At 40.5% G+C, this 13,558-nt stretch overlaps 2 protein-coding genes across 2 annotated transcripts; one reads left to right on the top strand and one right to left on the bottom strand.

Annotated features, from left to right (window-relative positions):
* Positions 1-263: 263 nt before the first annotated feature.
* On the bottom strand, positions 264-3,595 carry LOC136420940 (gastrula zinc finger protein XlCGF57.1-like). Its single transcript, XM_066408085.1, has 2 exons — positions 3,426-3,595; positions 264-1,292 (listed from the first exon to the last, which is right to left on the bottom strand). Exons 1-2 carry the CDS (start codon positions 3,471-3,473, stop codon positions 267-269), a joined length of 1,074 nt encoding a protein of 357 aa, XP_066264182.1. The 5' UTR covers positions 3,474-3,595; the 3' UTR covers positions 264-266.
* Positions 3,596-4,556: 961 nt separating this feature from the next.
* Positions 4,557-8,191, top strand: LOC136421139 (uncharacterized). The gene is made up of 3 exons (XM_066408290.1): positions 4,557-4,937; positions 7,496-7,571; positions 7,844-8,191. Exons 1-3 carry the CDS (start codon positions 4,650-4,652, stop codon positions 7,918-7,920), a joined length of 441 nt encoding a protein of 146 aa, XP_066264387.1. The 5' UTR covers positions 4,557-4,649; the 3' UTR covers positions 7,921-8,191.
* Positions 8,192-13,558: the final 5,367 nt, after the last annotated feature.

The following is a 13,558-nucleotide window of genomic DNA, read 5'->3' as shown; positions in this document are numbered from 1 at the left end:
AGAGGAGTTAGCTGACCGGGGAATTTAACGTACAAATGCTTATATTTCTTCACTTTTAGGTCATACAGGCGGGACCCTGGCTACCCGTTGCTAAAGGCGTCAAAATGCTTCATGTTTAAAAAACCCAACACACTTGTACAGAACAGTGGTGGCAACGCGAGCTTAAGCGAAGCCATATTGTACTACTAGCTACTTTCAAAAGCACCAAAATTACTCTCAATTAACGATGCCTTCGAACAAAAAACAGTGCATTCATATTGCTCAAGTTAACAGTGGTGACTTTTCATATGACGCTTGAGACCTTCTTTGACAGTAGAGGCGTACTCACACTGACTGCATTTATACGGTTTATCACTTCTGTGCCTGGCAATGTGTTTTGCCAGATTATCTCTGAAGGGGCTTGAATAACCACAGTGTTCACACTTGAAACGTTTCTCTCCTGTGTGAGTCAGCAAGTGACGTTGTAAGTACTCGTTTAGAACGGTGGAGAAGTTGCAGAGGTGACACTTGAATGGTTTTTCCGGCGAATGTTTGGCCATGTGTCGGGCGAGTTTGTACTTGTCCCCTGCTGCGTATCCACACTCGTCACACACGTAAGGTTTCTGCCCTGCATGCCTCGCAATGTGAAGTCGCAGGTTACATTTGAAAGTGGTTTTGTAATCGCACAATTCGCATTGGTAACGGTCGCCGTTTTTATGCTTGTTCATGTGTTTTCTCATGTTGCCCTTCAGGGGCGTGGTGTAGCCACAGACATCGCATGAGAGAGGTGCAGCTCCCATGTGAGCCGCTAGGATGTGATCTTCCACTGTTCCCTTGTGTACGGCGGAGTAGTCGCAATGTCCGCAACGGTAGGGTCTCTCACCGGTGTGCTTAACCATGTGACGCTGGACAGAAGCCTTCCTCGTTGATGTGTAATCACAGAGAGAACATTTGAACGGTCTCTCACCGCTGTGTACCCACATGTGGCGTTTTAGGTCGTACTTAACTCCAGCTGTATATTCACATAATGTACACTTAAATGGTCTCTCGCCGGTGTGAAAAGCGATGTGGCGTTTCAAGCACGTTATGTCAGCCGTTGCGTATTCGCACTCTCCGCAGGTAAACGGTTTTTCGTGCCCATGTTTTGTCGCGATGTGCCTCGCCAGATGATGCTTTTCGTTTGCTGAATATCTGCACTGGTCGCATTTGAAGGGTCTCTCACCGGTGTGTGTTCGCACGTGGCGCTTTAATGCGCAGGCGCTGTCTGCGTCGTGCCCGCAATGTCGACAAGTGTGCTGACATTCTCTCCTCGCCTGAAAGAAGATAACACAATTATAGCTTATAAAATCCATTTTTTTATGAAGCATTGAAGAATTTTACGCTCTCTTTGTGATTCAGGTTCATGCTTTTGTCAACGTCTTTTTGTTGCTTCGTCTATTTATTTTAACATACTAGCTAATATGGCGGAAGCAAGCCTGCAGTCTTTGTTGAGTATATCTTGATCCTGAGCTTAGTAAGGTATTGTTGAATTTGAGAGAAAAGAAATACCTTCAGGATAACGTACGTACATGTAACAGTGTCTTGATTTACTGCGTTTGAATATGTAAGTTTATTGCAATTTCATGCCCGTAGGCTAATTGCAAGTTGACAACAATGACGAAGTACAATCATTAAGTAAAACATAAGGCAAACATGTGATACAAGATTAAACTATTTTGCTAGTCTACAATAAGTTTCTATATCTACGGTACTGATGCGAGGTTTGATTTCTTCTTTGAAAGCTAAAAGATATGTCATGCATCTGATGATAGACTCGATGTAGAGGTTTTTCGTCTCGCATACCATGAATAAGGTCATAGTTTTCGTTTAAAGATACATTATTTTCTAAACATCACATTTCGCGCCAAAAACTTGCGTTTTCCGGAGGATTTCGCTTGACCTTTGGCCCCAAACTAGGGCTATGCGAAAGCAACAGCGCTGTATTCCTGTTGCTTTCCGATTTCTTCTGAAAGTCGAATGCAAATAGGCCAGAAGTTGATGACCTATCTAGTCTTCAAACAGAAATGATAGGTTTACTTATCACAAACTAGACCTTTACAATTCGAGTCCGTTAGCATAAAACGAACATTTCCGACAAAATGATACTTAAGCCTGCAATCATGCAATGGAGACAGTGCCACCTTTGTGCGTGTTTGCAGCTAGAATTTGCTTTCTGGTTAAAATTCAACTCTTGTTTATTTAATGTTTCAAGTGGCTGACGTTTTAAGTAAGTTATACCACTACGTCATGGCTACTACTTACTTACTTCGTCGCTGAAGAGACATAAGGCCATGCCTTTTTCCTTCCATCTCGTTCTGTACTGCGCTCCAGTTAGCTATTGCTGTAAGCCTTTTGGTACTTTTTACGACGTCACTCACTCACTCACTCACTCACTCACTCACTCACTCACTCACTCACTCACTCACTCACTCACTCACTCACTCACTCACTTATAATCTCAGATGTCGTAAGGGCGTCATTCCGGCCAGCAGCAGTCACATACGCAAACAAACTACAATACCAGCATCCTGAGCAACCCTGGACCGAGCTCGTGTTTGCCCGTCAGGTTGGGAAATTCTCAGACTGTAGTGGGTTGTGTTTATTTAACACCCTGTGTTCACAACGATGCCGTAGTTACAATGGAATTGTCATGATAACAGCGCCCCAGGTTATCGTCATATACCTACTCACAGTACCACTACACATATTGAATGACAAATTCAAATAGATCTCCAAAATAAAGCATCCATAATCCTCAAGGAATGCAAACTTCAGGTATCAGCGTGTTTCGAACATTCCTAAGAAGGCATGAGCAACCTTTTTTATGTAGCGGTTTAATGGTACTTGGAGGAATAATGAGAGTTAAAATTTTATGTGGGCATTTCTTTGATATAAATCGTGACACAAATGCTCAACGACCACTTCTCTCTGAAAGGTGGAGGAACGCCCGCATCACCTTCTTCTACAAACTTGTTAACAACCACATTAATATAGACACAGTTTGCTGAAACCAGCCCAGGGGCAGTGGAATACTCTGCCTTGCACGGTTGCGACGGCTCCCACCGTTGAGTCGTTCCGTACCAGGCTGGAGACCTGCCCGCCTTAGCCCGGGACCTCACCCCCCCTACTTTGCCCCTGAAGGGGTTATTTGGGGGTAACGTAATGTAGATACAGATGTAGATATACAATCTCAACGACATTTCCTCCTTGCATTTCATTACAATAAATTATCAGCCATGGCATTGTTATTTTCACACATGTTTCTCGTTACCTCAATCATCCTATTGTTTAAGTCGAAGAGTTCCTCATATTATTTCAACTAACTTTAATTCTATTCATTGGCTAGGCGTTCTCATTACGTTACCTTACATAAGGTAAAAATAGTAACAGCTGCTAAATGTACCAACCTTTCTAGCGTTCTTGCTAACTTGTGCTGTGGCTTTTGCTGGAGGCATGGATTAAGTATTGTATGGTTTATAAACGTTTTCAAATAAAAATCATAGTTAAATGTGTTAGCGGCCACGTACACACGGGGGAGCCTTGTTCACCCGGACTGGAAATACTCACGCTCTCGAGCACGTGCAAGGTCATCTGAGGTCACTGGTATGTGATGAATGCCGCCTAGCGATGGATTCTGTCATGGCATGACTAAGAAAAGCGAAGGCTTGGCCCAGAACAGAATTTTGGAAACGTAACTACTTGGTGCAAAGCTTTGAATCTTAGTACGTGTATTCCTAACACATCTACAGATTCTATTTTCTATTTCAATGGTCGAGGAACCATGACTTCAAAATAGGCTGTATTACTTATAATTCATATTCGAAACGGTTGCAATAGTTAATAACACGATAAATAATTTCATACCAAAGAATTTGGCAGGTGTTTTAGTAAACTGAAAACGGCACTATGAATAGTACCCTTGTCGTGCATTGTTTATGACTTTCCGTCTCATCCGAGATAACAACTAGGAAACATCTAACAGTAAAAATTGGTATCTGTATCAGCAAATACGGACAAAAACGAAAATGTAGATAATGTAGACAAAAAAGAGTGAACATAGAATTGAATTTTTTACAGCAATAGTGTGTCCGATTGACTTTACGGAAAATGTCTGATTGACTTTACAGTAGTGATCTGGCAGACTTCACAAGACCGTGCCTTGAGTATTTAGCCTTTAGCGACTTTGCGATACTGAAGCGCCGACTAGTAATTCCTGACCATACTGCAGCCTTATAAATGCCGATTGGTCTATAGACCGGAAGCAAGAGGGCGACCGGAATCCAAAAGTTGAGTGGCATGCAGATAAACTTTCCAAGCAATGCAACACTTTTTTCTCGCATCCCAAAAAAACAACATGCAATTCAAAACGCATTTAGCTTCATTTCAAACCTCAAGTCTTTTAAGTTTTTACCCCACTGCAAATTTTATTTTCTGTTGTGAAGGGACGGGGTCACTCGACCATTTGCAAAGGGCGTTGAACCAGTAGTTGGACTTTGCACCAGATTAAAGGTCAGCCCCCAATGTTGTATAGCGTTTAACACATGAGTTAAATCAACCTTTACTCTTTTGAACGTTTTTATGAAGGACTGGCTAGGTATCAGATACATTCACGTCTCCAATCAAGATTTGTCATGGGAGGAGCCAAGGCATTCTCGACCGACCAAGTCGTCCAGGAAAAGTCGAGTTTCAAAGCTAGTTTGTTGCGGTGGGCTGTTCGAGTTATTCTTGTTCTCATTATTCTCGGCTTCTATAATCACCACAGTCATGTCGAAGAAGAAAACTCGGCGTTGTCCGAGAGAGTGCAGCAGCTAGAGAAAGAAATGCGGGAACTTCATGAACATTGTGTTGTCAAAACCTCTTCGGATTATGCTGGTGTGCAAAAGGGTTCAGGTGCCACAGATGAACCTAGGAAACATGAGGTATGTGCAGCAAGTTGTTATCTCCATGAAAAATGGAGATATAGTTTTGGGTGTGTCTGTGTGTCTGTGTGTTTCAGCACTACTGTAGTCAGCATAACTCAAGAGCCTCTTGATAGATTGCGATGATATTTAGTATGTGAGCAGGTGTTGTAAAGCCAAAAGTCAAGGTCGATTTTGGGTCCCCTGGTATGTGGCCTTGGTACTGCAGCAGAACTTCCGTTTTTTTTATCTTTTGAACTGGACATGCTATGGTCTTGATTTTTGGGTGGCTGATAGCTTGTGATGTAATGAAGAAGTGGTGTATGTTTGGGCCCCCAAGCAGCTTGTTTAAATTGCAAACGATTCGAAGTGATTGTCACAGACGAACAGAAGGTCGCTGATATCATATACATTGGAGTATGTTAATTTTAATGTTTTTATATATGTATTTTCTTTAACGTATGTATCTATTGTTTACTTATTTTGGGTTGTTGCTTCTTATACGCATAAATGTTCCATTACAATTAACTTCAAACTGATTGCTTTCATCAAACAGTTCAAAGTCCTGTTATGCAAGTATACGTAGTAATTTTGATATAGTGCTTAATCTAGACTGGGCTTTTTTAGGATATCTGGGACGGGGGGGGGGGGGGGGCACGGGAACGGTCAATGCCTGTTAGAAACCAATTGCCTGGCAACACGAAAAATGATAAACTTATACTATTATCATCATATTGTCATCATATAAGTCACCAAGTTTGGTAGTTTAGTCCTAGCATACGTCGATTTGCAGCTATTCGATGTAAAAGTTTACCCCCCCCCCCCCCAAGTCTAGATAAGGTTAATCTAACTTTTACGCTGGATATAGACGGTTAGGCGACCAACATTTCATTTGTACGATGTATAACTTAATGATTGAAATATGATACTTGATGCAAAAGTATAATTTAAAAGAACAAATAACACAAAAACGTTCATATTAAACTTTCTTACCAACGGAATTCATTTTAACTTCTACCAAACATTTAGGTGACTAAATTGTCAGTTGGAAGTGGGTATAACAGTTTTAGGTAACGTGGTCAGAATGCTGTTAATCCGAAAACTCTTTTCATTGAAAAAATAAATAAGACAAATATTGAGTAACACAGAATCATTGTTGGACCACCCTCCGTAAGCAGGACCCCTATCGCTCGATTTGTCGTTGGCTCGCTCGCGTAGGGGCCCTGCTCTTTCAGCGACGGTAGACATGGTTCTGGCGCCGTTACTGACAGTTGCTTTCAACTAATTAATGAGCTATCCTTATTTGGCGTCTAATTTGTTCTGAACCTAAAGTATCGATGTGAAACGTAACCTGCTTGGTTGATAGCTTCCCAGCGTCCTTTGCGCTTTTGCTTGAGATGAGGTTTAGCAAACCCTCTAATTGGCTGAAGCTGTTTTGGTGGCGACAGCGCCAGAACCGTGTCTACCGTCGCTGAAGACCAGGGCCCCTACGCGAGCGAGCCAACGACGAATCGAGCGATAGTGGTCCTGCTTTAACACTCAAACACCCGAGTGGGGTCATTTTTGACCCCAGGCGTGGATTTTGACGTGCTATTTGAACATGTTTGATCTGAAAAAAATCATTCCGTGACTTTGTCAGTAGACATCTTTTCTAACCTCTCACAATTTTCTAGGGAGATGGGCACAATACTGTTGACGTTATATAGAAAAGTCTGTGTTGAGTCGGCTGGGATCATTTTTGACCCCGGCAGAAATAATGTGCTGTTTTTGAGACCTGCCCTCTGTAACTCCTAAACTACTTATCGTATGACCACCAAATTTTCAGAGGATGGTGCACATGTGAATTAATATCACCCTAACAAATTTCATGTCATAATGACGTAATATGACGTCATTATGACGTAATTTTATGTGATTCTATCCACCATCTTAGATTTTGACGGATGACGTCATCAAATCAGCATAAAATATCAATGTTGAATCATACAAGTAACATTGGATTACATGGATGATAACAATGTAAGAAAATAGATTTGGCTTACCAACAAAGCCTCGAAACGTCATTGTTTGAACTGAAATTAGCAGATTTTGTCAAATATGCTTGTCAAAACCCGTTGCCATGGCAACGCGAAAAACGATGAACTTACTTTATCAATTTGAAATTTTTGTTGAGGACATTTTATGAAAAGCCAACAAGTCTGGTGGCTCTCACGTAAGCTGTTCATCAGTTATGCAACATGAAATTCGGTGCGGGCCTCAAAAATCCCCTCCCGGTCTAGATAGGAATAGTTCAAGGCGTGGTCCTTCTGATCTTTTTGCATAAATTATGATACTGAATGGGAATCATTTATATCTCAAGATGCCAAAACATTCCTCTAACACTGATGAAGCAATGTATGGATACAAATCAGAGAAAAAGTGAAAAGGGAAGTTTCACTGAACAAAACATGTTGGGGTCATTTTTGACCCCGCTCAGTCATTTTAGTCGCAGAAATAGGTTCTGGTGTTTGAGGGTTAAGGAGGGTGGGTTAGACACGTACACTAGTTTGTCTTCAAATGTTTCTCTCTGTTGAAAACAGGAGGAGGAAATAAAAACAGCTGACAAGAAGGCATCAATGATGACTGATTCAGCCGCGAAAGAGACAGTCGGAAAAGGTAAGACAATTTTTAGCGTCATGATAAAATAGGTCTATTTGCATAACAGACCCACCCTGGAAATCAATACTAATTATAGAGATAAGTGTCAATACAAGTATATGTTCTAATTCTAATTTGACGCCATATGACGTCAGGTTAACATGTTCTGTATTTTCTTTGTAATTGTTTGTTTTCAAATTGTTGAACATACACGAACGACTATGTACAGATTTTTTCCACAACATGGCTTTATTCTCGAAAGTAAATCAAATACTTTATGTTTTTTACAGAAGGCAAGCTCGTCGACGAACATGACGCCGAAGGACGGATTGAACGATCCAAACTTGCTGGTGTGAAAGACCTGTAAGTCCGTGGCAATAAAGAAAAAAAAAATTGATAAATGTATCCAACTGCTTCAATTATTTGATGGTGGTTTTACGAAAAGCAAACCCTGTCAACAGAAAAATGAAAAATTGTGAGTCAAAATATTGCATTCACTTGCTTTCCTCCTTAATGAAGTGATGAAGATTTGACCGTTGGTGTACGGACACATTTTTTTTTACATTTTCATTCAAATCATACACAAGTACATATTACATTAAAGCACATTTATACTTCACATTTACAATTCCATAAATACACACAGTTAGATATTGTTTCCACTGGCTTTTTTTGGGCTAGGATGTGCTCCCTAGATACATATATCTTACTGCCTTACTGCCTGTCTATTTTCATTCAAATTTTAACAAATTTTAGGCAATTAAAGATTTGTTTACATATAAAACATACTTACATATAAAACAACACTAGACGCTTTACAAGTACAAATCTGAGTAACCTCTTTACAGATACAAAAATATCAAAAGATTTACATATACGACTTATCGAATATCTAAATCATCAAAGTTATCAGAATATTTACCACCAACCATCACAGGGCTAACTCAGTTTTACCACACGCAAACGAGATGTGAGAACAAATGTATATATATATAAACAAGCTAAAAACATCAGAAAATATAAATATACACATGTATCAATACAAAATCACAATAAAATATATTACAACAACAAAACGAGCCTAACATAACATGATTTACAAGTAGAAAACAAACTAAACAAAGCAAGTACACAAGAACCATCAGGTTAAACAAATAAACCACTAGTAATAGAAATAGAAAACATCAGAACGTTCTTTGACAAACAACAAATCGCTTAATTACAAATACACAAACAAAATGATACTTACTGTTACAATGTCAGCTTTACAAAACAAAGAAATGAATAGTACAGCATTCTTGTGTGAAGCATTGAAATATTCTCACATCACCAACACCAACAACACCATGTTTACAAAAACACCATCACTACACATACAAAGGCAAAAGAACATTATTGGGAACGCATAAACAACTTACACCGGATTTTGTAGCGTGCGTAGTCCTAGAAGCCGCGAGTTCGATCCCGGCTGCATCGCTCACCCGACATGCACGCTACTGGAAAGGGTCGCAGTCCTTAGCACGGGACGTTAAGCCGTGGGCCAATGTCCATTGTGCTTGTCAAAAAGAGCTAGGGGAATTTCCCCGTACAATGAATCTGTAAAACGGTACAAAGTGTCTGTCTTCTCTCTCACGACCGCAGGAAGAGCTAAACTGGATCGAGATTACTTTCCTTTCCATTTTCATTTACAAAACAACACTTGATTAAAATTTCACGGACACTTATCCATCACCATGGGGTACAAAAACTTCTGCACGGGGGTACGGACACTTCTGCATGGGGGTACGGACACTTTTGCACGGGGGTACGGACACTTCTGCATGGGGGTACGGACACTTCTGCATGGGGGTACGGACACTTTTGCACGGGGGTACGGACACTTTTGCACGGGGGTACGGACACTTTTGCACGGGGGTACGGACACTTTTACCTACGGTATGGAAAATTCTGCACGGGGGCACGGGCACTTTTGCATGGGGGTACAGAAGTTATAAGGCGGCCAGTAGCCCTGATAAAAGTTGACGTCTCCGAAATGATTCCTCAGCTGCAGTTCTTCACCCTCAAGACGCCAGATGGCGCTCCTCCTACAAACATTGACGGGTCCGTTGGTCTGAGGTTGTGACCGCATCCGCCCGTCTCATGTGCGATACTGCGTAAGTTTATGATGAATGTTTTGACCAGGAGCCACTTTAAGAATGGTTGAAAATAAACTTCATTGTCAGACAATTCTGCAATGCACATTATAACTAGAGTTCCACGAGCACATTACCTTCGCCAAATAACCAGGGCTTATTATGTATAGTGATTAATATTTACACGCTTTATTACCACCCCCCGCAAATTTGATCATACACCATGTCGTTTGAAAGTTATGAAGGGGGAGCAGCCTAAATAGGGTTAAAAATCATTTGGTGGTACAGGACTAGTATATTTGTCTAGTGGGCTGACATATGTTATAACTGGTCATGAAAAAAAAAGAGTCTGTATGTTGATATTTTATGGGCCACAAAGGTTTGATATTGCAGTGTCGTAAGTTGAACGTGATGATGAAATGGTACAGTCAATAAGTATGAATATAATAAATCTTTATTCAAAATCATACACATTTTGAAAGACATAGTAAATGTGACTTTTCCGTACCTAGCAGTGGTGCAGTTTTGGAGCAATGTAATCGCCAGGCAGAGGGGTGGGTCCGGCTGGTTTTTGACGTGTTTTTGTCAGGCTTTCTATTTTGTCCCCTTTTCGTTATGACGCCAACGTGCTTTGGACAATCTATATAACAGTTATCAGTGGACACTTTCATCGATCTGATGCCAACTTAACCTACATTTAGACAGAACAATAGACAGCTACTATCAACTTCAATGTAAAACAATACCAAACCAGAGTTCTACGACCCTATACCTACTCCGACTAACGTTCGCCTTTTCGAGTGGCATATCATAAAATATCCCATATATTATGCAAATAGGACCTAATTTGCATACATTGTGTCAGATTATGATCTTCTTTACCCAAATAACACAAGTTGTTCAACGTATTGGATTCTTATCTTAGCAAAGAAAGCTATTGTAGCATTTCTTCATAAATTATGTAAATGAGGCCTCCATTTGCATGCTTTATGTCCGATAATGTCCGCGTCTATTTAACTTCTAAATGCTACAAGAATGAAATCCCCATCATTTACCATTATGGAGTCAAAGTTTATTTTGATATTGATTATGCAAATAAGGTATTCATTTGAATAATTGATATCTACCGATATTCCTTGAGCTCTCTCTCTGAGTTACATAGAAAATTACCTCATGTATTTGAGAGTCCTATCATGGAATGCAGTGGATTTATAAACTTACTTTATTAACTATGCAAATTAGCTACTGATTTGCATAATTGGTATACGATCTTGTCAAGTATCACTCAAACTATGTGCATACTAAATATGGCGATTCTTTAACACTTCTTGAGTTACTCTCTGTCAAATCGACTCCTGTGGTTAAAAAAAAGCTGCTAGGAGGCCAAACCCTACACGACTTACTCTCCCTCCTAGGAGCTATGTGCTACTCACCAGCATTACCACAGAACACGAGATATCAAACCCGGAAGTTCAACTGCAGTACCATGGCAAGTCACTTGGGGGCCTAAAGTCTAATCATTTTGAGGTATTAGGAAGGGTATTAATGACATCTCAGTGATAGATATTCAAAACAGAATTCAATCTGACTTGAAAACTTCCGAGAATGCCTCCTACTTTCTTACTCTTAAAATAGATTGAGGCTTTAGAATAGTTTTACTTTAAAAACTAACGTTGATTATCAGCCATGCAAATGAGGTCCCTATTAGTATGATTCAATTCAACGATGTTCTCATTCACATAACTTCCAAATGCCACAGGTATAAAATTGCAGTCATTTTCCTGTGTGGAATTATAGAAGTTTCTCATTAATTATGCAAATTAGGTCTTCATTTGCATATCTTCTATCTATCAACATTCCTCTCTTCATCAGTTACAAATGTCATATATTTAAATAGTCAGATCATTGAACACAGAGGGTTTTTGAAATTGCCTCATTAATTATGCAAATTAGAATCTGAGTTGCATAATCATCGCCTAATCATACAAAGGAAAGGAAAGGAATCTCGAACCAGTTTAGCTCAAATGAACTCAATGAACAGATGAGCTACTCTTCCACTGGTCGTGACAGAGGAGACAGACGCTATGTACAGTATTTACAGGTTCAGTGTACCGGGGAAATTCCCCTAGCTCTTTTCGACAAGCACAATGAACAGTGGACCACGGCTTAACGCCCCGTCCTAAGGACTGCGATCTTTAACGGTAGCGTGCATGTCGGGTGAGCGACACAGCCGGGATCGAACCCGGGGCTTCAAGTTCCAGAGGCAAGATCGCTAACCACTGGACTACGCACGCTACCTACCCAAAGCATCACTTAAGCTATTTACATACCAAACATCATGATGATTCGTCTACCCCATCTTGAGTTATAGATTTTTCTCATCAATTATGCAAAAGAGGTCTTCATTTGCATAGTTGATATCTATCAATATTTCTCTCTTTACATGTTTGAGAGCCCCATCGTGAAATGCGGCGGATGAATGAACTTTCCTCATGTATTATGCAAATTAGATACCGATCCGCATAATGAGTATCATATTGTGTAAATCATCACTCAATCTATCTACATACCTTAAAGCATGGCCATCCATCAAGCCCTTCTTGAGTTATTACCTTTCAAAGTCTGAAGCAAAACATGCTCCTTCAGTACCAAAAACCTATACCACTTACAAGTCCAAAGAGTTATCTACCTCTCAAAAATCGTGACCATAGCATTTCCGGAACACGAGATATCAAAAGTTACGCTGCAGTACCGTAAGAAGTCACAAGGGGGGCCCAAAATCTAACCATTTGGAGGTCTACCCACATACCAAATATGAAGCCAATCCATTCAGGCCTTCTCCAGTTATTCTGCTTTTCTACACAGTTACATACATACACACATACAAACGCCACCCAAAACATAATCTTCTTGGCGAAGACAAATATATAAGTGTCCTGATGCATTGTAGTTCACATTGTTAAACCGATGCGTTGGATCATTTCGGTCGTAAGAAAAAGGCAGTCCCTATACTTTATGACCCATTTTTAGGGCCGTAACCGGGAACACAAGATTTTATTTCTTAGGCCTAATAATGACCACATTGTCCTAGAGGGTGTCCTCCATGTGGCCTGCTAACGGGCATTCACCAGTCGGTCAATAACCTCCGACAGATGTGGAGCCAAATCCTTGAGCTGCCAAATACGTGAGAGGTCAGTTACTGCACCTGAGCATGGCACTTTTGGGGGAATTCCAGTATACGTGAGAGGAGCACCTGTGTGGAGTTAGCGCTGCGATCGATAGGGGCAGGGCAAGCTTCACAGGTAGGATAAGGTTACGATTATGGCTAGGGTTATAATGGATTAGGAAAGGAGTTTTGGGCTAGAGTTATAGATGGTTAGGGTTAGACTTATGCTTGAAAAGTACCACGTTCCACGAAAGTTTTTCACTTAGTACATCTCTCATGTATACTTAAATCCCCCAAAAAGTGTCATGCTTTGGCGCACTACCTCTCACGTATTTGACAAGCTCAGAAATTAGGATTGGCAATGGATTTCCCCTGATTACTGTCGTTTATCATTAGCGTTAGTGTGTATATGTGTGTGTGTGTGTGTGTGTTTGTGTGTGTGTGTGTGTGTGTTTGTGTGTGTGTGCGTGTGTGTGCATGTGTGTGTGTGTGTCTGTCTGTCTGTCTGTTTGTCAGCGCGGTAACTCGAATGGGCCTGTGGAAGATTTTCTTGGTATTAAATCGTATGCGGCAATGGAGGAGAATAAGATAACAGTTATCATGCCAGGGTTTGATATTGTAGACTATTGTTAACTATTATACTACAATACACTACACATACATGCTCCTATTATTAACGTCTCGCCAATAGAGCACTACGTTTGATT

Source organism: Branchiostoma lanceolatum, chromosome 15, assembly GCF_035083965.1.
Source record: "Branchiostoma lanceolatum isolate klBraLanc5 chromosome 15, klBraLanc5.hap2, whole genome shotgun sequence".
NCBI classification, from domain to species: domain Eukaryota; kingdom Metazoa; phylum Chordata; class Leptocardii; order Amphioxiformes; family Branchiostomatidae; genus Branchiostoma; species Branchiostoma lanceolatum.
Note: the sequence above shows the minus strand (reverse complement) of the source record. Positions and strands in the feature narration are given on the sequence as shown.

Coding starts and splice junctions, on each gene's coding strand:
- LOC136421139 (XM_066408290.1), top strand. CDS start 4,650: ATGGGAGGAGCCAAGGCATTCTCGACCGACCAAGTCGTCCAGGAAAAG. Junction 4,938..7,495: donor ATGAACCTAGGAAACATGAG/GTATGTGCAGCA, acceptor TGTTGAAAACAG/GAGGAGGAAATAAAAACAGC. Junction 7,572..7,843: donor GAAAGAGACAGTCGGAAAAG/GTAAGACAATTT, acceptor TGTTTTTTACAG/AAGGCAAGCTCGTCGACGAA.
- LOC136420940 (XM_066408085.1), bottom strand. CDS start 3,473: ATGCCTCCAGCAAAAGCCACAGCACAAGTTAGCAAGAACGCTAGAAAG. Junction 1,293..3,425: donor TTAGCAAGAACGCTAGAAAG/GTTGGTACATTT, acceptor ATCTTCTTTCAG/GCGAGGAGAGAATGTCAGCA.